Raw genomic sequence first — 26,913 nt, 5'->3', positions numbered from 1 at the left:
ATGGCTGCAAGCCGGGGAGGGAAGCACCCCAGCTTGCTCTTCTCCAGCTCATTCTAAAGATCGTGGGGGTCTCAGCACTCAAAACGTTTGACATGTCAATAGTTTTTCTAAATGATGGGCACTTTACATGCTGTCCACAGTAGAGGGGTGCAAAGTTTCAAGAGTAGAAGGAAAGATCAGACAGGTCCCATGTAACCTACATACAGTGATGGTGTTCTTTCCTTTGCAGGATGACTGCACTAACTCCTTGATCCAAAAAGCCCAAGATCTTGCTGGTAAGTTGGTTCATTTGAGCTGAACCACACGTTTTGTGCTGTAGATTTATATGATTTTTGTTTATTTACGTTTCATAACACACAAGGGATTCTTATTTATTTTTTTCTTATTCATATTAATTAAAAGATCTTGCAATTTACATGTTATACACACAAGTTATGGTCAGGAATGGCAGAATCAAGCTGAGCAGCCACTATGTTTTTTTCTAGTTTTTTAAAGGCTTCTGCCCTGATGTGTCTAGCAGTGCACCTAAGGGTTTCATCCTATAATTGTAGTCCTGTTTATATGTTCTATTAGGGCATATGGACACCATAGACCAATGTTTCCCAACCATTGTACCTCCAGGTGTTGAATAACTACAACTCCCAGCATGACAGGACAGCCAAAGGCTGTCTGGTCATTGTGTATTCTGCTGTATGGCATCCTCCTAAACCAGTGTGAACCTAGCCTTTTACAAGGGTTATCCAACCATTTAAGGTTATCTCTTATTCCCAGGATAGGGCCTAAATATCTGATCTGACTGCCGGCATAAGGATCCATTACCACAGTGATCAGCTTATCATTGTGTGGTGGCTCTGTTATGATCAGCCGATCACTATGGTTGCTCTGTGATGATCAGCTGATCACTATGGTGACTGTGATGATCAGCTGATCACTGTGGTGGCTCTGTGATGATCAGCTGATCACTATGGTGGCTCTGTGATGATCAGCTGATCACTATGGTGGCTCTGTGATGATCAGCTGATCACTATGGTGGCTCTGTGATGATCAGCTGATCACTATGGTGGCTCTGTGATGATCAGCTGATCACTATGGTGGCTCTGTGATGATCAGCTGATCACTATGGTGACTGATGATCAGCTGATCACTATGGTGACTGTGATGATCAGCTGATCACTGTGGTGACTTTGATGATCAGCTGATCGCTATGGTGGCTCTGTGATGATCAGCTGATCGCTATGGTGGCTCTGTGATGATCAGCTGATCGCTATGGTGGCTCTGTGATGATCAGCTGATCACTATGGTGACTGTGATGATCAGCTGATCACTATGTTGGCTCTGTGATCAGCTGATCACTATGTTGGCTCTGTGATGATCAGGTGATCACTATGGTGGCTCCGTGATGATCAGCTGATCACTATGGTGGCTCTGTGATGAGATATTTTAAAAACCCTTATCTGAGGTTTTACATTGATTCCCTTTACTTTTGAATGTGTAATCATCGGAGGTCCAAGCTCGGGACCACCAACAGTTGGAAAGATAGGACAGATCATCTGTGAAAACTTATTGAGAATCTCTCTAAAGGGGTTGTCCAGTTTAGAAAACCTATTTTTACCTGCATTTCTCAGGAATTCACAGCTAATAGAAGGGGTTTCCTCTGTTCAGGATCCTTATCTCGTGGTTGTTACCTATTGTTTTGCATGGACACTGTGTAATACCTAATTTGCACTGTGGGAGTGCTGCAGGAAAACTGAACACCTAATGCCATGTTTTCCTAAAGTTTACTTGTGATTTATGTTAATCTCATCTATTTGGGATCACGTTTTTGTGAAGAAACCTTCTAACAAGTAGGGATTGTCTAAAGTAGAGAAAAGATATACGGGGAGCAGTAGTTTCCTATGGCCACCTGTTGGTAAACCTTGCAGTAAGAGAGATTGCATTGTGAACACAGAGCGCAGGCATTGTTCATGGCCCGGGAAGGGAAGGCGAGCCCTTTGCTGTGATCAATGATTTGTCAGCATATTTGTGCTGTGTGGATAGTTTAACATGAGGGCCGGCTCCGCACATTAACTTCACTACCTTACAAATTACCTGAAATCCCAGAGCTGTTAATGGGCTGAATTAATGAAGGCACCAAGCGATACATCGGAGAACAGCTTCACTGTAGGTAAGAAGGAACTATAGAAATGGGTAGGCAAGAAATTAAAGGAACACTCCTGGCAGACCTCATACGCCATGTGGTGGCCAGTACAGGCCTTAAGGGGGCGGAGCATGACCTCTAACTTTGCATCCTCGTGTCATACTCCGATCCCTCTGGCCTTGCACTAGGCAGGATATGATGTATCAGTTTTGCCTGGAATGTTACTTTTAAAGGGGTTATCCAACGATTTAAGGTTATCACATATTCCTAGGATAGGGCCTAACCACAAAGGTCCGTTATCAGTCATGTAAATGGACAGAAAGCGCACCACTTTACTCACTTGCTGTGGGACTTCTGAAGACAGCCGAGTTTTGGACTGGGTCTCATATAGAGTGAATGGAGCAGTGATCCAGCATTTACACTGCGGCAACATTCACACAAGGGATAAGGGACCCCGTCCCCAGCGGTTAGACCCCCACCGATCAGATACTTATCACCTAGCCTGTGGCATGTAAATGATAAGCCCAAATCTTGGGATAACTCCTAACATAGTTGTTTCTAGGAATACATTTCAATACCTAAGGCCTTTTAGGCTAGATTCACACTGGTTTGGGAGGATGCAATACAGCTGAATATCCAGAAGGGTATATCCCTTTTAAATGGGCACTGTCAGTTACCAAAATATGTTATATGTTGTTACTGATGAAAATGAAAGTCCTTTTGTAATATGGTTGTTAAAAAAAAATAAAAAAAAATTATAAAGAAAACGGCTCGTCAAAATCCCACCACTAGGGGTACCCAAACATACTGGGACATAAACCAGTCCTAACCAGCAGCATCAGGCTTCTCCATGAGTCATGGACAAGGCTGCACGAGCAGACACACCAATCAACACCCAGGGAGGGACATGACACATTCCACCACACACCAATCACCTCCCACCACCACAAGGGAGGGACACGCCCCCTTCCATCACACATCAATCACCTTCCAGCATCCCAAGAGAGGGACACGCCCCCTTCCCCTGAGAGGATTTCTAACACTGTGAGCTAATGAAAAGAGGGGTTTTTACAGTAAATATAGGTGATAGATGCATCATAGATGTACATGGTCAGGATTAGGTACTGAGTAACATATTACTATTTTTATTTTATTTTTTGTGGAATCTTACGGGTTCACTTTCAGGCAAAAAAAAAAATCTCCCTCCACACTAACCGTACATCTATTGGAATTCTTAAGTCCAGTAAATTAACACATGAAACACAAGGACGTAATACCACTTTGAGTAGACAGTAAGAGTGTTTTCTGACCAATGTGCCTCCAGAAAACTACAACTCCCAGCATGGGCACCCGTTGTGCAGAAAATTTTCAGCACAACCGGAACTGGCCGCAGTTCTCTGGGTAGAAAAAAGTGGTGCTGTGAAATCAAAAACTGCTGCAGCACCTTCATTCGAAGGGTATGTTCACATGGTGGAATTTCTGCAATTCCACAAAAATTCCGTTCTGCAAAGCTTGCTGAATGGAGTTGCAGAATTTTGGCAGAATTTCAGTGTTCCCAGAACACAGAATTCCTCTAAAATTCAAGCCCCATTGACTACAATGGAATTCCACCATGGAATTCGGGAAAATATAAGACTGATCTGCTAAAAGGGTGTAAAAGGGACAGAAAAATCCTGTTAAAATGAATGTTCAGTAAATTACAGTGGAATTCTTCAGCAGAATTCCTCACGGAAATTCCGCCATGTGAACCTACCCTTAGGATCAGTTGGGGATTCCTGAGGTCGCCCTCTCACCAATCACAAAATGATAGCCTATCCTAAGGAAATACCACCACTTTATGAGATGTAATTAAAGGGGTATTCCGGGCAAAAACATTTTATCCCCTATCCAAAGGATACGGGATAAGATGTCTGATCGCAGGGGGGCCGCTGCTGGGACTCCCCACGATCTCCCTGCAGCACCTGCATACTATGCGGGTGCTGGTCTCCAGTTTCGGAAACCTCCGGGTTTCCGGGACTGGGGACGTGATGTCATGCCACGCCCCCTCCATTCATGTCTATGGGAGGGGGCGTGACATGAATGGAGGGGGCTCCTGAGGTTGTTTATTAATAACACTTTATATAGTGTGTCAGACAATCGCTTGTATTACAGCTGCTTAATACAGGAAATTCATGATGCAAAATGACAACGTCTAACCTAAGTAAATGATGCTGAGCTGTAATACCAGACTCCTCCCATGGATAGCAGTTGCTATTAAAGAGGTACTCTCGTGGAAACCTTTTTTTTAAATTTTTTTATTTTTAATAAACTGGTGCCAGAAAGTTAAACAGATTTGTAAATCACTTCTATTAAAAAATCTTAATCCTTCCATTACTTTTTAGGGGCTGTATACTAAAGAGAAACCCCCCCAAAAAATGTATTTCCTCTGATGTCATGACCACAATGCTCTCTGCTGACCTCTGCTGTCCATTTTAGGAACTGTCCAGAGCAGGAGAAAATTCCCATAGCAAACATATGCTAAAAAGTACTGGAAGGATTAAGATTTTTTAATAGAAGTGATTTACAAATCTGTTTAACCTTCTAGCACCGGTTGATAAAAAAAAAAAAAAAAGGTTTTCCATGGGAGTACCCCTTTAACCCCTTTTTCTGATTAAAGAAACCCTTTTAAATGGGGCATCCAGGTTTAGAAGATCATAACCGATTTCTTCCATGAACAGCACCACACTCGGGTTGTGTGTGGTATTGCAACTCCGTTCCATTGAAGTGAATAGAGCAGAGTTGTAATACCACACACAACCTGAGGACAGGTGTGGTGCTGGTCTTGGAAGAAAGGAGCTAGGTTTTTGTACTCCTGGATAAACCCTTAAAGAGTGAAGACCGGTAATGTCGGAAGGTAATCCATTATGTCCCTGATTGTTTACATTTTTCTCTCTGACATCTGAAGAACTTCACAAGTTTCTGCTCAATCTGCTGTAATTGCGGATGTGCGATGACTTCTCTGGATCATGTTCACACCTCCCTGACCGTGTTAGAACGTGGATACATGCGCCGCACTAATGCGTCTTTTTACAGTAAATGATTTCAGCACTGTGTGTATTTTAGGTTCCACGCTATGACATCTGTTTCGGCTCCGCTCCCCGATGTATACACGGTGTCCTGACGCCTCGCTCTGCGACTCATCACCTAACAAAATAGCAGTCGTCTCATGTCCCCAGTATGTGCGAGCGCAAATCTCTGTTCTGTAATCTAAATTTATAATAGAATCCCTGAATAATTCACATAAAAGGAGTGTTGCAAGGTACAACAAATTGAGCAATTTGGTTTGGGGGAAATTATGGTAAAAAGAAGAAAATGTACTTATCATATTAAACCTCATCTCACAGCTACTGTAATTCTGAGTATTTTTTTTCTTTTACACAATTCATGTAAAATGTGTTGCAAGGTAGTACAGAGAAATTACTAAAAATGACTAAATGTTATGCAACATGGTGCACGACTCAATAAGCCGCTTTTTTCCCTTCAGTATTTTTTTTTATTACTTAAACACACTGGCTTTGTAATAGGGACCCTGTGAAATGCGGGCGCTCCTGTGGGGAGCTTTGTTATATGCTGGATCTACAGGGTGGCCATTTATATGAATACACCTTAATAAAATGGGAATGGTTGGTGATAATAACTTCCTGTTTGTGGCACATTAGTATATGTGAGGGGGGAAACTTTTCAAAATGGGTGGTGACCATGGCGGCCATTTTGAATCCAGCTTATGTTTTTTCAATAGGAAGAGGGTCATGTGACACATCAAGCTTATTGGGAATTTCACAAGGAAAACAATGATGTTCTTAGTTTTAACATAACTTTATTCTTTCACGAGTTATTTACAAGTTTCTGACCACTTATAAAATGTGTTCAATGTGCTGCCCATTGTGTTGGATTGTCAATGCAACCCTCTTCTCCCACTCTTCACACACTGATAGCAACACCGCAAGAGAAATGCTAGCACAGGCTTCCAGTATCCGTATACACTGCTATATACTACTATATACACCGCAGGAGAAATGCTAGCACAGGCTTCCAGTATCCGTAGTTTCAGGTGCTGCACATCTCGTATCTTCACAGCATAGACAATTGCCTTCAGATGACCCCAAAGATAATAGTCTAAGGGGGTCAGATTGGGAGACCTTTGGGGCCATTCAACTGGCCCACGACGACCAATCCACTTTCCAGGAAACTGTTCATCTAGGAATGCTCGGACCTGACACCCATAATGTGGTGGTCACCATCTTGCTGGAAAAACTCAGGGAACATTCCAGCTTCAGTGCATAAAGAGGGAAACACATCATCATGTAGCAATTTCACATATCCAGTGGCCTTGAGGTTTCCATTGATGAAGAATGGCTCCACTATCTTTGTACCCCATAGGCCACACCATACCATCAATTTTTGTGTTCCAACAGTCTTGGAGGGATCTATCCAATGTGGGTTAGTGTCAGACCAATAGCGGTGGTTTTGTTTGTTAACTTCACCATTCACATAAAAGTTTGCCTCATCACTGAACAAAATCTTCTGCGTAAACTGAGGGTCCTGTTCCAATTTTTTTTGTTTTGTGTTGCTATCAGTGTGTGAAGAGTGGGAGAAGAGGGTTGCATTGACAATCCAACACAATGGGCAGCACATTGAACACATTTTATAAGTGGTCAGAAACTTGTAAATAACTCATGAAAGAATAAAGTTACGTTAAAACCAAGCACATCGTTGTTTTTCTTGTGAAATTCCCAATAAGTTTGATGTGTCACATGACCCTCTTCCTATTGAAAAAACAAAAGTTGAATTCAAAATGGCCGACTTCAAAAGGGCCGCCATGGTCACCACCCATTTTGAAATATCACCAACCATTCCCATTTTATTAAGGTGTATCTATATAAATGGCCCACCCTGTATAGTGAGGGCCCTGTCATGTGTTGGCTCTGCTGTGGGGGGCTATTTTATCCTGGTACTGTTGTGGTGTCCCAGTTACATGGCGGCTCTATAGTGGTGCCCCTGTTATATGCTGGCTCTGTAGTCGTGTCCGTCATGTGGTGTCTCTATACTGGTTTCCCTATTATATGCTTGCTCTATAGTGGTGTCCCTTTTATATTATGGCTCTATAGTGGTGTCCCTGTCATGTGGTGGCTATATAGTGGTGTCCCTATCATGTGGTGGCTCTATAGTGGTATCCCTTTTATATTATGGCTCTATAGTGGTCACCCTGTCATGTGGTGGCTATATAGTGGTGTCCCTATCATGTGGTGGCTCTATAGTGGTATCCTGGTTTTATGGTAGCTCTGTGGTGGTGACCCTCTCATTTGGTGGCTCTATAGTGGTGTCCCTTTCATATGGCAGCTCCATATTGATGTCCTGGTTTTATGGTGGCTCTATAGTAGTATCCCTGTGATATGCTGGCTCTATAGTGCGGCCCCTATTCTATGCTGGCTTTATAGTGGTGTCCCTGTCATGTGGTTGCTTTATAGTGATTTCCTGGTTTTATGGTGGCTCTATAGTGGTATCCCTGTGATATGGTGGCTCTATAGTGGGGTCCCTGTTATATGCTTGCTCTATAGTAGGGTCCCTTTCATATGGCGGCTCTATAGTGGGTTCCTTGTTAAATGCTGGCCCTATAATGGTGTTCATGTTATATGCTGGCTTTGTAGTGGTGTCCTTGTTATATGCTGGCCTTATAATGGTGTCCCTGTTATATGGTGGTCTATAGTGGTGTTCCTGTCATATAGCAGCTCCATAGTGGTGTTCCTGTCATATGGCGGCTCCATAGTGGTGTTCCTGTCATATGGCGGTCTATAGTGGTGTCCTTGTTATATGGTGGCTCTATAGTGGTGTTCCTGTCATATGGCGGCTCTATAGTGGTGTTCCTGTCATATGGTGGCTCTATAGTGGTGTTCCTGTAATATGGCGGCTCTATAGTGGTGTTCCTGGAATATGGTGGCTCTATAGTGGTTTTCCTGTCATATGGCAGCTCTATAGTGGTGTTCCTGTCATATGGCAGCTCTATAGTGGTGTTCCTGGAATATGGCGGCTCTATAGTGGTGTTCCTGGAATATGGTGGCTCTATAGTGGTGTCCCTGTCATATGGTGGCTCTATAGTGGTGTTCCTGTGATATGGCGGTCTATAGTGGTGTTCCTGGAATATGGCGGTCTATAGTGGTGTTCCTGTGATATGGCGGTCTATAGTGGTGTTCCTGTCATATGGCAGCTCTATAGTGGTGTCCCTGTCATATGGCAGCTCTATAGTGGTGTTCCTGTCATATGGTGGCTCTATAGTGGTGTTCCTGGAATATGGTGGCTCTATAGTGGTGTTCCTGTCATATGGCAGCTCTATAGTGGTGTCCCTGTCATATGGCAGCTCTATAGTGGTGTCCCTGTCATATGGCAGTCTATAGTGGTGTTCCTGGAATATGGTGGCTCTATAGTGGTGTTCCTGTCATATGGTGGCTCTATAGTGGTGTTCCTGGAATATGGTGGCTCTATAGTGGTGTTCCTGTCATATGGTGGCTCTATAGTGGTGTCCCTGTCATATGGCAGCTCTATAGTGGTGTCCCTGTCATATGACAGCTCTATAGTGGTGTTCCTGGAATATGGCGGCTCTATAGTGGTGTTCCTGGAATATGGCGGCTCTATAGTGGTGTTCCTGTCATGGCAGCTCTATAGTGGTGTCCCTGTCATATGGCAGCTCTATAGTGGTGTTCCTGGAATATGGTGGCTCTATAGTTGTGTTCCCGTCATGTGCTAGTTAAGCAGTAGGGAGACCTGTTTCATTCCTCCTCTGTAATAGGGTCCTGTGGTGGATCTGTCATTGGGACATTATGGTTGGCACTGTAATGTGGGCACTGTGATTGTTTAGGCCAGGGAGCACATGGGGGCGCTGTTCCCATTATAGACTGTTCGTCTTGTTGATGAAGCTGCTCATTCATAGTTCAGGGAATAGATAAAACATCTGTTTTCTACATTTTGCGAAAATAAGAAGAAAAACAAGGATAAAACCAACCTTTTTATTTTAATAGTTATTTTGTTCAATGTAGTTTACTATTGTCTATGCACTCAGCGTCTGTGTGGGCAGAGAGCATTCCTGCCATTACATACACATGAATTCCTGCATGCCTTCTCTTTTTTATCACTTAACATTCTCTGTTCTTCCAGAAGAAGGCATTAATTCAGTGAAAGACGGAAACTACACCAAAGCAATTGAACTGTTTAGTGAAGCTATCAGATTAGATCCTGAAGATTACAGGTAAATGCTGAGCCGTCGCTGCTGTGTGCACTCGGGGGCTGTCAGATGGCGGCTGCCGAAGGATTTAGATCTCTCCCATCATCCACACTGTGCTGTAAATTGATTTGTGTTCTGATACCTTGAATTTTAGGCAGATATTTGTTCTGCACGATAATAATGTTATTTATCTCTGTACATAACCGCTGTTATGTGGGGAATACACTGACGTCACCCGAGTCTTAGCGTAGAAATGTGACCCGTACATCTGGAGAATTATTACACAGCGCATGCAATTGGGTGTATACTGTATATAAAATATATATATTGTAATCCTTATTTTATTTTCCATCTCTCCACTCCATGTTTGTAACATATGTTGAAATATAAAAAGCAAAAATAAACAATTGTTTAAAAAAAAAAAAAAAAAAAAGTATATATATATATACCGTATTTTTTGCCGTATAAGACGCACTTTTTCTTCCCCAAAACTGGGGGGGGGGGGGGGAAGTCGGTGCGTCTTATACAGCGAATACACCCCTATCGCGGCGGTCCCTGCGGCCATCAACGGCCGGGACCCGCGGCTAATACAGGACATCGCCGATCGCGGTGATGCCCTGTATTAACCCTTCAGACGCGGCGATCAAAGCTGACCGCCGCGTCTGAAGGGAAAGTGACACTAACCCGGCTGTTCAGTCGGGCTGTTCAGGATCGCCGCGATTCCACCGTGGCGGTCCCGGACAGCCCGACTGAATAACCGGGTTAGTGCTTACAGGACACCGGGAGGGACCTTACCTGCCTCCTCGGTGTCTTCTCCGTTCAGGGATTCCCTGTATGGCCGGCGCTCTCCTTCCTCGTGCGTAACGACGTGATGGCGGCGACGGAGAGCGAGGATACCCGGCCGGCAGCAGAGACGTTCCGGAGCGACGGCGACATGGCGACAGTGATGGAGCGACATCCAGGGCAGCGGTGACGGGTCCGGAGCGTCGGGGACACATGAGTATTACCTCCTATGCAGTGGTCTTCAATCTGCGGACCTCCAGATGTTGCAAAACTACAACTCCCAGCATGCCCGGACAGCCAACGGCTGTCCGGGCATGCTGGGAGTTGTAGTTTTGCAACATCTGGAGGTCCGCAGGTTGAAGACCACTATTGGGTTCAAAATCTTTATTTTTTTAGACCTATAAATTGGGTGCGTCTTATACGCCGGTGCGTCCTATAGGGCGAAAAATACGGTATATATTGTAGGATAAAGCCGGCCATACACTCAAGATAATGCTTGGCTGACCACTTCTGCTTCCACATACACGTGCATCCTCTTCTTGGCAGAGCGTTCATGTATTTTAAAAAGGGAAAGGGGAGAAAGCTGCTGCCAGACTCCTCTGCTTGTAGCTTATGTTCCCCGAAGAACAAATGAATTGGACATGTTCAATCCGAACAATTGAATTTTAATTAAATTTTAGTGTGAAGCGTATGACAAGATGACGTGATGTTACCATGAAGTAGCCGGGACTAACAGAGACCGGTCACTACAGGGGATCAGGGTAGATGAGTATAGCTTCTTTTTTATGCCTCTGAGCTAAACACTGCTTAGACAACGCCTTTAGGGCCTATTCACTCGTACAGTATCCTGTGCATATTTGTTGTGCGGATTTGAATGTGCAGAGTTTAAGGGAGTAGTCCAGTATTGGAAAACGTATCCCCTATCCTAAGGATAGAGGATAAGTTTTAGACCCCCACAATCTCCCGTATGGGCCCAGCTCTCCGGCCAGATAGCGCGTGTCGACGCTTGCACGAAGCTGCGCCCAACACGCCACCTCAATACAGCGCTATGGCAGAGCCAGAGATTGCCAAAGGTAGCACTCCGACTCTCCCATAGAGTTGTACTGAGGGGGCGTGTCAGCTGCCGCTTCATGCAGTGGTTGACACGCCCCCTTTCCGTTAACTGCCGTGGCCTTGTACGGGAGATCGCGCGCGGGGGGGTGTTGGGTTGGGTTGGGTTGGGTTGGGTTGGGTTGGGTTGTGTTGTGGTCCCAGCAGTCGGACCCCACGCAATCTGAAACTTATCCCCTATCCTTCGGTTAAGGGATACGTTTTCAATACTGGACTACTCCTTTAAATGAACACTAAAGAATTGAACGCTGCTTTAAATCTTCAGCTTTAAATCCTTCGCATCAAATCTGTGCAGGTTACTGTACGTGTGAATATACACTAAGGGTCTATTCACACGTACAGTATTTTGCGCAGATTTGATGCTCATATTTGATGCGCAGGATTCGAAGCTGTTTCCAGACATTCATATTACATTGAAATCTGCAGCAGAAAATCCTGCGCATCCAATCTGCGCAGGATACTGTACATGTGAAGGGACCGTAAAGGAGTTGTCTAAGCATAAAAAATATTGTGTGGTTCAGAGTGACATAAAAAAGAAGCTTTACTCATATACCTTGATCCCCTGTAGCGACCGGTCTCTGCTCATCCCTGCTACTTCCTGGGGGCACCACATGGTCCTAAGAACGGCCCTGCTCAGCCAGTCACGGACCCACCTCCGTGGTGATTGGGCACTCCTGAAGTGTTGCTTCAGCTTCCACAATGCTTTACTCTCTTGTAACAGTAAGGATGCGTTCACACTATGGAATATATCTCTGGGCAAAGATACTGGTGCCAAGTGAATCAGTCAGTGCTAGGACCGCACGGTTATCGTCGGTCCCCATAGACTGCAATGTATTCCAGTAATTCCACTTTTAAATACTATATATATATATATATATATATATATATATATATATATATATATATATATATTTATATATATCTATCTATCTATGTATATATATATATATATATATATATATATATATGTGTGTGTATATATGTATGTGTGTGTGTATATATATATATATATATATATATATATATATATATATATATAATGTCCAAACCTCAAAGCCCACACCATTGTGTTTATTGTATTCAGGACGATTAACTAGATCGCGCACAGTTCTGACAGAAACAATTGGTGAGATTTATCAAAACCTGTGCAGAGAAAAAGTTGACCAGTTGCCCATAGCAACCAATCAGATGGCTTTTTATTTTTCAGAGGCCTTTTTAAAAATGAAAGAAGCGATCTGATTGGTTGCTATGGGCAACTGGTCAACTTTCCACTGCACAGGCTTTGCCATCTCCCCCAAGTAATTACTATAATGTCCTGTTCATGCTACGGAGATTCTGCGTGGAATTCCCACAAGTAAATGCCGAATTTGCTTGCAGCAGACTCCTATTGATCTAAATGGGATTGTGCTGCTTATTCACGTGTCGAAAGTTCCTTAGCAGAACTTCCGTTGTGGAATTGAAAGTGGCGCCTGCAGATTGCCGCAAACATAAAGCTTCGATTCCAAATGCCGAATTTCCCTTAAAAGAGGAACTTTGGTGGAAATTTTTTTTTTTAGATAAACGGATATAAAAGTTAAACAAAAATGTAGCCAGCACCTAGCCCAATACACGGGTGCACGCTGCTGTGGCAAGTACAAGACATGTAAAAAAAAAAGAAAATGGCAGCAGCACACTTGGTCAACAAAATGGAGGCTCTTAGCGCACTTTTTGACCAAAACGTGTCCCCCATCCACCATGTGATATAAATGGTAATCCGTGGTGGTTCCACAGGTAATCCGTGGTGGTCCCAGGTGTTTGATCCCCTCAGACAACTAACATTTTTGTAGGCCATTTACATTTTAAATTTGTGTTTCGCCTCCAGCTGTTGCAAAAATACAACATCCAGCATGCCCGGACAGCCAACGGCTGTCCGGGCATGCTGGGAGTTGTAGTTTTGCAACAGCTGGGGGCCCACTGGTGGGGAAACACTGCATTAGTTTATTATAAGCCGAGCTTAGTGAATTTGGTATCGGCCAACCATCTAATTGATGTTTCCCCCAATGATTCTGCTGTGATTTTAACGAAATCACAGTACAAAAAAAAAAATAGTGCAAATTTACTGCAATTTGCGCCGTTGCGGTAAAATAGTGCCACGGCGTGGAAAAATGCAGCCTTACTCAAGTCTCCTTATTAAAGGGTTACTCCGGTGGGTAAACTGTTTTTTTTGTTTTTTTGTTTTTTTAAATCAACTGGTGGCAGAAAGTTAAACAGATTTGTAAATTACTTCTATTTAAAAATCTCAATCCTTTCAGTACTTATTAGCAGCTGTTGTACGCTACAGAGGAAATTCTGTTCTTTTTGAAAAAAATTTTTTTTTCTTGTCCACAGTGCTCTCTGCTGACACCCCTGTCCGTGTCTGGAACTGTCCAGGGCAGCATATTTGCTATAGGGATTTTCTCCTGCTCTGGACAGTTCCTGATACGGGCATCAGGTGTCAGCAGAGAGCACTGTGGACAAGACAAAAAAAAAATTCAAAAAGACAAGAATTTCCTCTGTAGCATACAGCTGCTAATAAGTACTGGAAGGGTAAAGATTTTTTTTAATAGAAGTAATTTACAAATCTGTTTAACTTTCTGGCACCAGTTGATTTAAAAAAAAAAAAAAAATGTTTTCCACCAGAGTTCCCCTTTAAGAACACGTTCACGAGCCGAGCAGGGTGTATATTTGTGATATTTTGGAATATACTATATACTAGATGAGCCAGGCTTTGACCGTAATGACTTCTGGGAAATCTCTGACCTGTTGTGTACTTTTTACAGGTATTTCGGAAACCGTTCTTATTGCTACGAGCAGCTGGAGCTTTACCCCAAGGCCCTGGTGGATGCAGACGTTTCCATACAGCTCTCGGCCGACTGCCCTAAAGGCTATTTCAGGAAAGGCCGAGCTCTGAAAGGATGCAATGTACGCAGGTCTTTTTATTGTGATGTTGGCTTTAGGCATTTTGTCTGGTTTTCGGCGTCTTTCATGCATATTTATCATGTGCTTTGCTGATGCGTGATAGATAAAAGTAACACGGGCTGCATAATAACCTTTATGTTTCCTTTATTCTCCCTTTTGCCACTTTATTAGGTACACCTGTTCAGTTGCTTGTTAACACACATAGCTAATCGCATGGCAGAAACTCAAAGCATTTAGGCATATAGACGTGGTCAAGACATCTTGCTAAAGTTCATACCGAGCATCACAATGAGGAAGAAAGAGGATTTAAAGGGGTATTCCAGTGAAAAACAATATTTTTTTCATATCAATTGGCTCCAGAAAGTTAAACAGATTTGTAAATTACTTCTATTAAAAAATCTTAATCCTACCAGTACTTATCAGCTTCTGAAGTTGAGTTGTTGTTTTATGTCTTACCACAGTGCTCTCTGTTGACACCTCTGTCTGTCTCAGGAACTGTCCGGAGTAGGAGCAAATCCCCATAGAAAACCTCTCCTGCTCCGGACAGTTCCTGAGACAGGCAGAGGTGTCAGTAGAAAGCACTGTGGTCAGATAGAAAAGAACAACTCAACTTCAGCAGCCGAAAAGTACTGGTAGGATTATGATTTTTTAATAGAAGTAATTTTTGGTTGTGAGCTGCACACACAATTCTTTCTTTCTAATTTACAAATCTGTTTAACTTTCTGGAGCCAGTTGATATGAAAAAAAGTGTTTTTCACTGGAATACCCCTTTAAGTAACTCTGAACATGTCATGGTTGTTGGCACCAGACAGGCGCTGGTCTGAGTGTTTCAAAAACTGCTGATCTACTGGGATTTCCACGCAAAACCATCTCTAAGGTTTACAGAGAATGGTCTGAAAAAATTAAATAAAAAGTGAGAGGCAGTCGTGTGGATGCAAATGCCTTGTTGATGTCAGGGGAGAATGGGCAGACTGATTCCAGATGACAAAAAGGCAACAGTAACTCAAATAACCACTAAAATAACAACCAAGGTCTGCAGAATATCATCTCTGAACGCACAAAATGCAGATGGGCTACAGCAGCTTAAGACCACAATGGGGGGGCCACTCCTGTCAGCTAAGAACAGGAAACTGAAGGTATAATTCACACAGGTCACCAACAATTAACAATGGAAGACTGGAGGAGCGTTGTCTGGTCTTATGAGTCTGGATTTCAGCTGTGACATTCAGATGGCAGGGTCAGAATTTTGTAAACAATATAAAGTATGGATCCATTTTGCCCTGTGTCAGCGGTTCAGGCTGCTGGTGGTGTAATGGTGTGGGGGACATTTTCTTGGCACACTTTGGGCCCTTTAGTACCAACTGAGCATAGTATAAACAATACAGCCGACCTGAGTATTGTTACTGTTCATGCCCATCCCTTTATGACCACCGCGGACCCATGTTCTGATGAGACTTCCACCAGGATAATGCCCCATGTCACATGACATCATCTCATACAGGACAATGAGGTCACTGGACACAAATGGCCTCCACAGTCACCAGATCTCATCCTATAGATCACCGCTGGGATGTGGTAGAACCGGTGATCATGGACCATCATGGATGTGCAGCCAACAAATCTGCAGCAACTGTGTGATGTCATCATGTCCATATGGAGGAACTGTGTGATGTCATCATGTCCATATGGAGGAACTGTGTGATGTCATCATGTCCATATGGAGGAACTGTGTGATGTCATCATGTCCATATGGAGGAACTGTGTGATGTCATCATGACCATATGGAGGAACTGTGTGATGTCATCATGACCATATGGAGGAACTGTGTGATGTCATCATGTCTATATGGAGGAACTGTGTGATGTCATCATGTCCATATGGAGGAACTGTGTGATGTCGTCATGTCCATATGGAGGAACTGTGTGATGTCATCATGACCATATGGAGGAACTGTGTGATGTCATCATGTCCATATGGAGGAACTGTGTGATGTCGTCATGTCCATATGGAGGAACTGTGTGATGTCATCATGTCCATATGGAGGAACTGTGTGATGTCATCATGTCCATATGGAGGAACTGTGTGATGTCATCATGTCCATATGGAGGAACTGTGTGATGTCATCATGTCCATATGGAGGAACTGTGTGATGTCATCATGTCCATATGGAGGAACTGTGTGACGTCATCATGTCTATATGGAGGAACTGTGTGATGTCATCATGACCATATGGAGGAACTGTGTGATGTCATCATGTCCATATGGAGGAACTGTGTGATGTCATCATGTCCATATGGAGGAACTGTGTGATGTCATCATGTCCATATGGAGGAACTGTGTGATGTCATCATGTCCATATGGAGGAACTGTGTGATGTCATCATGACCATATGGAGGAACTGTGTGATGTCATCATGTCCATATGGAGGAACTGTGTGATGTCATCATGACCATATAGAGGAACTGTGTGATGTCATCATGTCCATGTGGAGGAACTGTGTGATGTCATCATGTCCATATAGAGGAACTGTGTGATGTCATCATGTCCATATAGAGGAACTGTGTGATGTCATCATGACCATATGGAGGAACTGTGTGATGTCATCATGTCCATATGGAGGAACTGTGTGATGTCATCATGTCCTTATGGAGGAACTGTGTGATGTCATCATGTCCATATGGAGGAACTGTGTGATGTCATCATGTCCATATGGAGGAACTGTGTGATGTCATCATGTCCATATGGAGGAACTGTGTGATGTCATCATGTCCATATAGAGGAACTGTGTGATGTCATCATGTCCATATAGAGGAACTGTGTGATGTCATCATGTCCATATAGAGGAACTGTGTGATGTCATCATGTCCATATAGAGGAACTGTGTGATGTCATCATGTCCAAAGGGAAATCTCAGAGGAATGTTTCCAGCTCCTTGTAGAAAGTTTGCCTCGGAGAATGAAGGCAAAAGGGGGTCCAACCAGTACCAGCAAGGTGTACCTAATAAAGTGTCCATTGAGTGTATATGTAGTGTAATGATTCCAGTACACAGCATTCTGCTCAGTAGATAACATCTTCCTGATTGCTGTGGGTTGGAGCCAATAATCTCTGTCCCTCCCTGCAGTCAGGTTAGTGTTTGCTGAGTACATGTGGCATGCTGCTACACAGGGCGCTGTCTGAAGCCTCTCCTGTGCCTTAAGGTCCCCATACACCATAGATCTGTGTTTTCCACCCAGTATGCCTCCAGCTATTGCAAAACTACAACTCTCAGCATGCCCGGACAGCCAACGGCTGTCCGGGCATGCTGGGAGTTGTAGTTTTGCAACAGCTGGAGGCACACTGGTTGGAAAACACTGCGTTAGAAGAACTTTCGATGTAGTTGCCTGACAATCTATATGGATCAGACATGTTGGAGATAAACTGACACTTATCTATTGAGAAAGACTATGGCTGTAATCTCAGCCAAGTTAGATTGTAAGGATTTTGTGTTGGCTGGAATCTTTCTTTAATTACCTATAAGGGCCTATTCACACTACTAAATAAATTCCTGTGCAACAGCCTCCCATTGTTTTCAGTGGGATTCTGCTGCACCATTCACACTGTGGAATTTCCTCTGCGGAAATTCCGTATTCCGGTGTCCCGTTCATTCTTCTGGACTGCATTGCCATCAGCGGCGACGGCGCCTGTCCACGCGGTCATAGCGCCAGATGATTTCCGCAGCACATAGAATCTCTGCCCGGAAATTCCGTAGTGTGAACAGTCCCCTAAGAGTTACACAGGGATTAATAGTTTTCTGTCCTTTTCCACAGAGGTATGAAGAAGCAGAAGATGCCTTCAAGATGGTGTTAAATCTGGATAAAAGTTGCGAGGAAGCTGTGAAAGAGATACATATGTGTCAAGTCTATCAACTCATGGTAATTCATTGGCTTTATTGTACCTACCTATATCTTTTAATATTCATGACCAGGTAGATAGCACATGTGTTGCCAGTAAAGCCTTTCATACGTATGATGTAGCCGTCTGCTTAAAGGGGTACTCCGGTGGAAAACTTTTTTTTTTTTTAAATCAGCTGGTGTCAGAAAGTTTAAACAGATTTGTAAATCACTTCTATTAAAAAATCTTAATCCTTCCAGTACTTTTTAGGGGCTGTATACTAAAGAGAAATCCAAAAAGAAATGCATTTCCTGTGATGTCCTGACCACAGTGCTCTCTGCTGACCTCTGCTGTCGATTTTAGGAACTGTCCAGAGAAGCATTTGTTTGCTATGGGGATTTTCTCCAGTTCCTAAAATAGACAGCAGAGGTCAGCAGAGAGCACTGTGGTCAGGACATCACAGGAAATGCATTTCTTTTTTTGATTTCTCTTTAGTATACAGCCCCTAAAAAGTACTGGAAGGATTAAGATTTTTTAATAGAAGTGATTTACAAATCTGTTTAACTTTCTTGCCCCAGTTGATTAAAAAAAAAAAAAAAAAAAAAAAAAAAAAAAAGAAGGTTTCCATGGGAGTACCCCTTTAAATCAACTGGTGCCAGAAAGTTAAACAGACTTGTAAATTACTTCTATTAAAAAATCCTAATCCTTCCAGTAATTATTAGATGCTGAATACTACATAGGAAATTCTTGTCTTTTTGGAACTCAGAGCTCTCTAACATCACAAGCACAGTGCTCTCTGCTGACACCTCTGTCCATTTTAAGAACTGGCCAGAGTAGGAGAAAATCCCCATAGCAAACATATGCTGCTTTGGACAGTTCCTAAAATGGACAGAGATGTCAGCAGAGAGCTCTGTGTTCCAAAAATAAAATAATTACCTCTGTAGTATTCAGCAGCTAAAAAGTACTGGAAGGATTAAGATTTTTTAATAGAAGTAATTTACAAATCTGTTTGACTTTCTGGCATCGGTTGATTTAAACAAAAAAACAAAAAAAGTTTTCCACCGGAGTACCCCTTTATCAACTGTGTCATTGTCAATGGGCATTTTGTTCAGCTTGGTTGCAGTATAAAGCATGAGGGAGAGGCAGGAGGGGCAATTTTAGACCATCTTGAATAGTCAGTGTAACTAAACTACTGCATCCTATGCTATGTAGTACAACACATTTTATAGACAGATGGCATCTTTTTTTTCCATAGTTTTCAGAGATCTCTGTTTACTGCCAGGGAACCTATTATATTTTGATGTAAGGGGTACTCCCGTGGAAAACTTTTTAAAATCAACTGGTGCCAGAAAGTTAAACAGATTTGTAAATTACTTCTATTAAAAAAAATCTTAATCCTTCCAGTACTTTTTAGGGGCTGTATACTACAGAGGAAATGCTTTTCTTCTTTCTGCTTTTTCTGCTCTCTGCTGACCTCTGCTGTCCATTTTAGGAACTGTCCAGAGCAGGAGAAAATCCCCATAGCAAACATATTCTGCTCTGGACAGTTCCTAAAATCCAAAAAGAGAAGCATTTCCTCTGTAGTATACAGCCCCTAAAAAGTACTGGAAGGATTAAGATTTTTTTTAATAGAAGAAATTTACAAATCTGTTTAACTTTCTGGCACCAGTTGATTAAAAAAATAAAGTTTTCCAGGGGAGTACCCCTTTGTGCACTGTCAGATATAAAAACTTTTTATCTGTTGTATAACTTGGCAAAACAATAGTTTTTCTAAAATACTTCTTTAAAAGAAATGTCACATTTTATTAAAGAAAACTGCCTGTGAAAATCCCACCACTAGGGGTCCCCATACCTCCTGGAACACTGATGAGTCCCACAGCAGCATGAGGGTGTCCAAGAGTCATGGACAGGAGATGGATGATTGACAAGGCTGCAGGAGGAACAAAGCCTGCAGCAACACTGCTGTAACAGAGTTTTACCAAACATGTGCCTCCAGCTGTTGCAAAACTACAACTCCAAGCAGGCCTGGACAGTCAAAGGATGTCTGGGCATCCTGGGAGTTTTAGTTTTGCAAAAACTGTAGGCACACAGCTGAAGACTGTAAAAAGAGTTATCCAAATGCTGTACCTCCAACTATTCCAAAACTACAAGTCCCAGCATTACAGGACTAGTAAAGGATTATACACATGAATGACATAGGAAGATGTAAGTTATTCACTCACCATGTTGTCTTTGGTACAAGCAATCTCCAATAGTCATTGTGTGTGCAGCATAAAACCAGAGAGGAAAGGGTTACAGAGCAAGGCTGCCAGGCTCCTGAGAGCAGTGAGTCAGCAGAGTGAGGGAGGGGGAAGAATCATGCACAGTGCAGGCTAGAGAAGGACATGCCCCCTCCCTTTGAGACAACTTAAAAGACATTGAGCAGCTGTAATATGCAATTTTTTGGGTGAAATGTGGGTGATGGAGATAAAATAATTACATGATTGGGATGAAGTACTGAGTAACATATAACAGTTATTATTTTTTTTTTTTTTGGGGGGGGATCTGACAGGTACGCTTTTTTTAAGACAGTCCTAGTCATGGCCAGATTATACAGGTGAATTGCTCATTGGGCATACCAGGGCCAGCTTTGGGGACCTAGGTGCACTTCTGGCCCTCATGGCCTAGGCCTGTGTTCTCCAAACTGTGGACCTCCAGCTGTTGCAGTACTACAGCTCCCAGCATGCCCGGACAGCCAATTGCTGCTGTAGACCGCCGTCTGCTGTAGGGCATCCTTTAGGCCAGGGAGTGCATTCTGGGAAAAGGGTATGAAAATTAGCTGTCTTCCAGAAGGAAGGAAGATGGCTCTCTGGTTCCACCTATCCTTAACCCCTTAACGCCGAAGGACGTAAATGTACGTCCTGGTGAGGTGGTACTTAGCGCACAAGGACGTACATTTACATCCTAAGCATAACCGCGGGCATCGGAGCAATGCCCGGATCATGCGCGGCAGGTCCCGGCTGTTGATAATAGCCAGGGACCCGCCGGTAATGGCGGACACCTGCGATCCCGCGGATGTCCGTCATTAACTCCGCAGATGCCGTGATCAATACAGATCACGGCATCTGCAGCATCATGGGCACTTAAATGGATGATCAGATCGCCCGCAGCGCTCCAATTTTCCCTATTTCACCCCCAAAAAGTGTTAAAAAAATATATATTTTATATACATATTTGGTATCGCCACGTGCGTGAATATCCGAACTATTAAAATAAAATGTTAATCATACCGTATGGTGAACGGCGTGAACATAAAAAAATAAAATAAAAAAAGTCCAAAATAGCTGCTTTTTTATAACATTTTAATCCCAAAAAAATTAATAAAAAATGTATTAAAAGTTTTATATAAGCAAATATGGTATCAATAAAAGGTATAGATCACGGCGCAAAAAATGAGCCCTCATCCCGCCGCTTATACGGAAAAATGAAAAAGTTATAGGTCTTCAAAATGGGGGATTTTAAACGTACTAATTTGGTTAAAAAGTTTGTGATTTTTTTTTTTAAGCGCAACAGTAATAGAGAAGTATGTTATCATTGGTATCATTTAATCGTATTGACCCAAAGAATAAAGAACACATGTCATTTTTACCGTAAACTGTACGGCGTGAAAACGAAACCTTCCAAAATTAGCAAAATTGCTGTTTTCTTTTTAATTTCCCTACACAAATAGTATTTATTTGGTTGTGCCATACATGTTATGGTAAAGTGAGTGATGGCATTACAACGGAAAACTGGTCGCGCAAAAAACAAGCCCTCATACTAGTCTGTGGATGAAAATATAAAAGAGTTATGATTTTTTGAAGGCGAGGAGGAAAAAACGAAAGCGTAAAAATAAAATTGTCTGTGTCCTTAAGGCCCAAATGGGCTACGTCCTTAAGGGGTTAAAGGAGATATCTGGCGGGGAAAAAAAATTATCCACAGTATAGGGGATAAGTAGTTCTTTGTGCATGGGGGGGTTCCAACACGATCATCAGGACGGGACCCGGCGCTCAGTGAGGAGCGTGTGCTGCAGCAAGCATGCGCTCCTTTCATTTCTATGTGATCGCCGAAAAGACCAGAGTACAGCTCTTGTGCATCATCAGCGCTCCCAAATAAATGAATGGAGCGTGTGCTGTCTACCGGTGGAAGACACGTGCTCCTCCCTGAGCGTGTCGGAGTCCTGTCCTGGTGATGGTGGGGAGCACCAGTGCTGACCCCCCACCCCACGATCAGCTTTTGCCGAAGTACTTTTTTAATTGTGGCACTAGAGAAATAGCTTTATTTCATCTGGGTGGGGCCATAAGGATGGTGAAGGCATAGGTACCGCCTGGCTTATTGTTTTCCAACCAGGGTGCCTTTAGCTGTTACAAAACTACTACTCCCAGCCTCCACACACAAAGTCTGTCTGGGCATGCTTTGAATTGTAGTTTTGCAACAGCTGGAGGCACCCTGGCTGGGGAACAAGCTGGAGCTTCCCCTGGTTTGGGCTCTCTTCTCACTAGCTGTGTCTCAGCTGGTTATAGCTTTTCTTTCAGGCATGTAAGTTTCACTGACAGCAAGCAGAGATCCTATCAAATCAGAACTATTAGACCAAAAAGTAGAGAAAAAAAACGTTACTTCTACAATGAGCCCATAATAACAAAAACCATGTTAAAATGTGTCTGACTCTCTTTGAAGGATCACGGTTTTACTGAGGGACAAAGCCATCACTTGGTTGAAGAATACGGATCTGTCGCCGCCGTAATGGAAGCGCCGATTTCCGCTAAAGGTGATTTTCTGGACAGTTACACTTGTCAGTTATGGGGGGGGGGGGGGGCGCAGGCCGAGCTCTCGGTAATTCTCCTTCTTCTTCTTCCCACGGCAGTCTTGCAGGAGAACATGAAGCTGGATGAGACAGGAGAAGAGGAGCTGCACTTCCTAAATGAATTGTCTGAGTGAGTGCGGCCACACATCTGCTGCCGGAGGAAACCTATAAATCTGTTTTCGGCTGACAACAAGTGTATAAATGCTCTCCTCCAGTATTTCACTTATGCAAATTGCCTTCCCTTTTTAATCTTAAGCTCGGGCATGCATTTCACGGTTCAGTTCCTCCCCGGAGCGGCTGCGCTGGGATATTATTGTAAACTATTTTATGTGGAATGTCTCCCAACAACTGCCGGGATCGCTTTCTACTGGTTTCTGTCACAGGCTGAGGGGAATTTTTATTATTTTTCTATTAGTGCAGTGTTTCCCAACCAGGGTGCCTCCAGCTGTTGCAAAACTACAACTCCCAGCATGCCCGGACAGCCGCTGGCTGTCCGGGCATGCTGGGAGTTGTAGTTTTGCAACAGCTGGAGGCACCCTTGTGGGTAAACTGTACTAGTGACTATTGATATAATTGATATAACACATGCTGGGAGTGGTAGTTTTGCAACAGCTGGAGGCACCCTAGTTGGGAAACACCGTACTAGTGACTATTGATATAACACATGCTGGGAATTGTAGTTTTGCAACAGCTGGAGGCACCCTTGTTTGTAAACTGTACTAGTGACTATTCATATCATTGACATAAAACATGCTGGGAGTGGTAGTTTTGCAACAGCTGGAGGCACCCTTGTTGGTAAACTGTACTAGTGACTATTCATATCATTTATATAACACATGCTGGGAGTGGTAGTTTTGCAACAGCTGGAGGCACCCTAGTTGAGAAGCAGCGTACTAGTGACTATTGATATCTTTGATATAGCACATGCTTGGCATTATAGTTTTGCAACAGCTGGAGGCACCCTTGTTGGTAAACTGTACTAGTGACTATTCATATCATTGATATAACACATGCTGGAAGTGGTAGTTTTGCAACAGCTGGAGGCACCCTAGTTGGGAAACACCGTACTAGTGACTATTGATATAACACATGCTGGGAGTGGTAGTTTTGCAACAGCTGGAGGCACCCTTGTTTGTAAACTGTACTAGTGACTATTCATATCATTGACATAACACATGCTGGGAGTGGTAGTTTTGCAACAGCTGGAGGCACCCTAGTTGGAAAACAACGTACTTGTGACTATTGATATAACACATGCTTGGAATTGTAGTTTTGCAACAGCTGGAGGCACCCTGTTTGGGAAACACTGCCCTAGTGACTATTGATATCATTGATATAACACATGCATGAAATTGTACTTTTGCAACAGCTGGAGGCACCTTGGTTGGGAAACACTAGAGACTATTGATATAACACATGCTGGGAGTGGTAGTTTGACAACAGCTGGAGGCACCCTCGTTGGGAAACACCATACTAGTGACTAATGATATTATTGATATAACACATGCTGGGAGTGGTAGTTTTGCAACAGCTGGGGGCACACTGGTTAAAAACCACTGTACTAGGGAATATTGATATCCTTGACATAACACATTCGGGGAGTGGTAGCTCTGCAACAGCTGGAGGCACCCTGGTTGGAAAAAACCAGAGTGACTATTGATATCATTGATATGAAACATCACATCAGGGCTTCACAAATCTTAGGTTGGCTTGGCAACTAAGAATTTTGTTGTGGCGCTTCGTCAACCCTTTCTAGCGGTTCCCAAAAAAAAAAAAAAAATACTTGTTTTACTTACCTCCACCTCCATTTTCGCGCTGATTCCCCGTTCTGCCTCCGATCGGCGCTACAGTGTAATATGAGCAGCGGACGTCAGGTGACGGCTTCTGCTGCGACGGTCACAGTCCGTACTCAGGAGTATGGAGTGTGACCGCCGAGGCTGATGATTGGCTGTGGTGGTCATGTGACTCCAGAGCGTTGACCGGAGGCAAAATGGGGGGATCAGCGCGAAGGTGGAGGTAAGTAAAACAGTTGGTTGAGTGAGATGGTCCCATAGACTTACATTATGAGTTCGCCCTGGTCATGTGACCGGTCGGGAGTGAAGTGCACACTCCTCCTGACTTGTTTTACTGATTGATCAGGGTCTAGACACTCAGACCCCAACAGATAAAAACTTGATATGACCGATCATGTCCGGGCATACTGGGAGTTGTAGTTTTGCAATAGCTGTAGTTAGGAAACCCTTGAGATACCCCCCTTTTATGTGTTCTTATGCTTTGCTTTATTACTAAGATGCCTTATTATTGTGTTGTGCGTTGTTCTGCAGGACCCAGAGCTGTTCACTGTGGGTTGGAAACGTAACCGAGCAGATAACAGAAAAGCAGCTGTGGGACTTGTTTAAGTGGTAAGAAAAAAAGGTTTTCTTTCTGTGTAATTGTTCCTATTATTTATCTAAATGGGAGTTTCGACTGCTTTGTCTTTGGCTGGGTGGCTGCTTGCTGCAGCAGAAACCTCCCCCCTCCCTTGTTGCTTGAAATGAATACTAAGCATGGTAAGGGTGCGTTCACACGGCCGTCTGTCCCCGTTTTTTTAATACCCATTTCAGTTCCATTCTTGCAGGCTGTAAACGGATTAAAAACGGTTGAAAAAAAATTCTATTTATGTCAATGGGATTTTTTTTACAATCCACATTTCCGTTTTTTTGACGGCAGAAAAAACGGCACATGCTGTATTTTTTCTTCCATCAAAAAACGGAAAAAAAAACCCAGACACAGTAAATTTAACATTGAAATCTATGGAAAACGTATGAGCATTTAATGTCATCCATTTGCATCTGTTTTTTCAATCTGTTTTTTCTTCTGAGCATGCTCAGAACAAATTTTTTTTTTTTTACATTTATTTATTAACTGAAAGTCTGTTCTTATTTTTGAGGGGAGAAAAACAGGACAGGTATAGACGGCCGTGTGAACGCAGCCTAAGTCCTGTTCTATCTGCCACGCGGCTCTGTAATCCTTTCCTCGAACAGGCTGTGTCAGCCACGCTGTACAAGAAGAGCGCCGATAACACTGACCGATGTTATGCTGTGACATAGCGTTAAACTGTGTTTGCAATCGAACAATTTCTGATAATAGTCTCCTATGGGGACTAAATAATAGTGGATAAAATAATAAAAAAAGAAACATTGTTAATAAATGTACATAAGTCCCTCCCCTAATAAACAAAATACGCATATGTGATATCGCTGCATGTGTAAATGTCCGAACTATTAAAATGTTAAAGGGGTATTCTGGCCAAATACATCTTATCCCCTATCCAAAGGATAGGGGAAAAGATGTTCCCCCCACGATCAGACATCTTATCCCCTTTCCTTTGGATAGGGGATAAGATGTATTTGGCTGGAATACCCCTTTAATAAAACCTTGAGGTGAATGGTGTAAACATAAAAAAAAAATATATATATACCAAATTCCAGAATTGTGTGTTTTTGGTCCCTTCATGTACCATAAAACAAATGAATAAAAAGCAATCAAAAAGTTCCATCAAAACAAAAATGGTACCGATAAAAACTACAAATCGTTGTGCGAACGATGCGCCTCATACATCCCCGTTTATGGAAAAAATAAGCTTTATAGGGATCAGTAGAGGACAATTTTAAGCATACTTAGTTCCTTACAAAAAGTTTTTTAAAAAAAAAGAAAATTTTAAGGAATAAAATAAATCGAAAACAAAATTTTACTAAATAAAACCTTATAAATGTGAGCATCACTGTAACCGTATGGTTAAAACTCATAAAGCTGAAAATGTGAATTTTTTTCTTCTGTTTTGGCTTCTCTGTCGATGTTTTGGGATGTCCTTACAAAGTACAATTGGTGGTGCATAAAACAAGCCCCAGATGGGACTGTAGGTGTAAATTTGAAAGCCTAATTAATAGCTATTAAAAGGCGAATCGGAAAAATTTTTTAACACAAAAGTGAACAATCGGTGCATCCCCAAGGGGTTAA

At 42.8% G+C, this 26,913-nt stretch overlaps 1 protein-coding gene across 3 annotated transcripts in view; it reads left to right on the top strand.

Annotated features, from left to right (window-relative positions):
- Window positions 1-26,913, top strand: part of LOC130281628 (stress-induced-phosphoprotein 1-like) — a 111,037-nt gene that overhangs the window by 73,448 nt on the left and 10,676 nt on the right. For 2 of the 3 annotated variants that reach the window (XR_008846061.1, XM_056529052.1), the window contains exons 6-12: window positions 230-275; window positions 9,326-9,416; window positions 14,084-14,225; window positions 18,029-18,133; window positions 22,788-22,878; window positions 22,975-23,044; window positions 25,239-25,316. Coding sequence is in view for 2 of the 3 variants with exons in the window: in XM_056529052.1 (XP_056385027.1) it covers window positions 230-275; window positions 9,326-9,416; window positions 14,084-14,225; window positions 18,029-18,133; window positions 22,788-22,878; window positions 22,975-23,044; window positions 25,239-25,316 (623 nt within the window). In the remaining variant the exon portion in view is untranslated. The remainder of the gene's footprint in view (window positions 1-229; window positions 276-9,325; window positions 9,417-14,083; window positions 14,226-18,028; window positions 18,134-22,787; window positions 22,879-22,974; window positions 23,045-25,238; window positions 25,317-26,913) is intronic. The other variant, XM_056529053.1, reaches the window with a different exon arrangement.

Source organism: Hyla sarda, chromosome 7 (assembly GCF_029499605.1).
Source record: "Hyla sarda isolate aHylSar1 chromosome 7, aHylSar1.hap1, whole genome shotgun sequence".
NCBI lineage: Eukaryota > Metazoa > Chordata > Amphibia > Anura > Hylidae > Hyla > Hyla sarda.
This window is presented reverse-complemented; position numbering and strand designations above follow the sequence as displayed.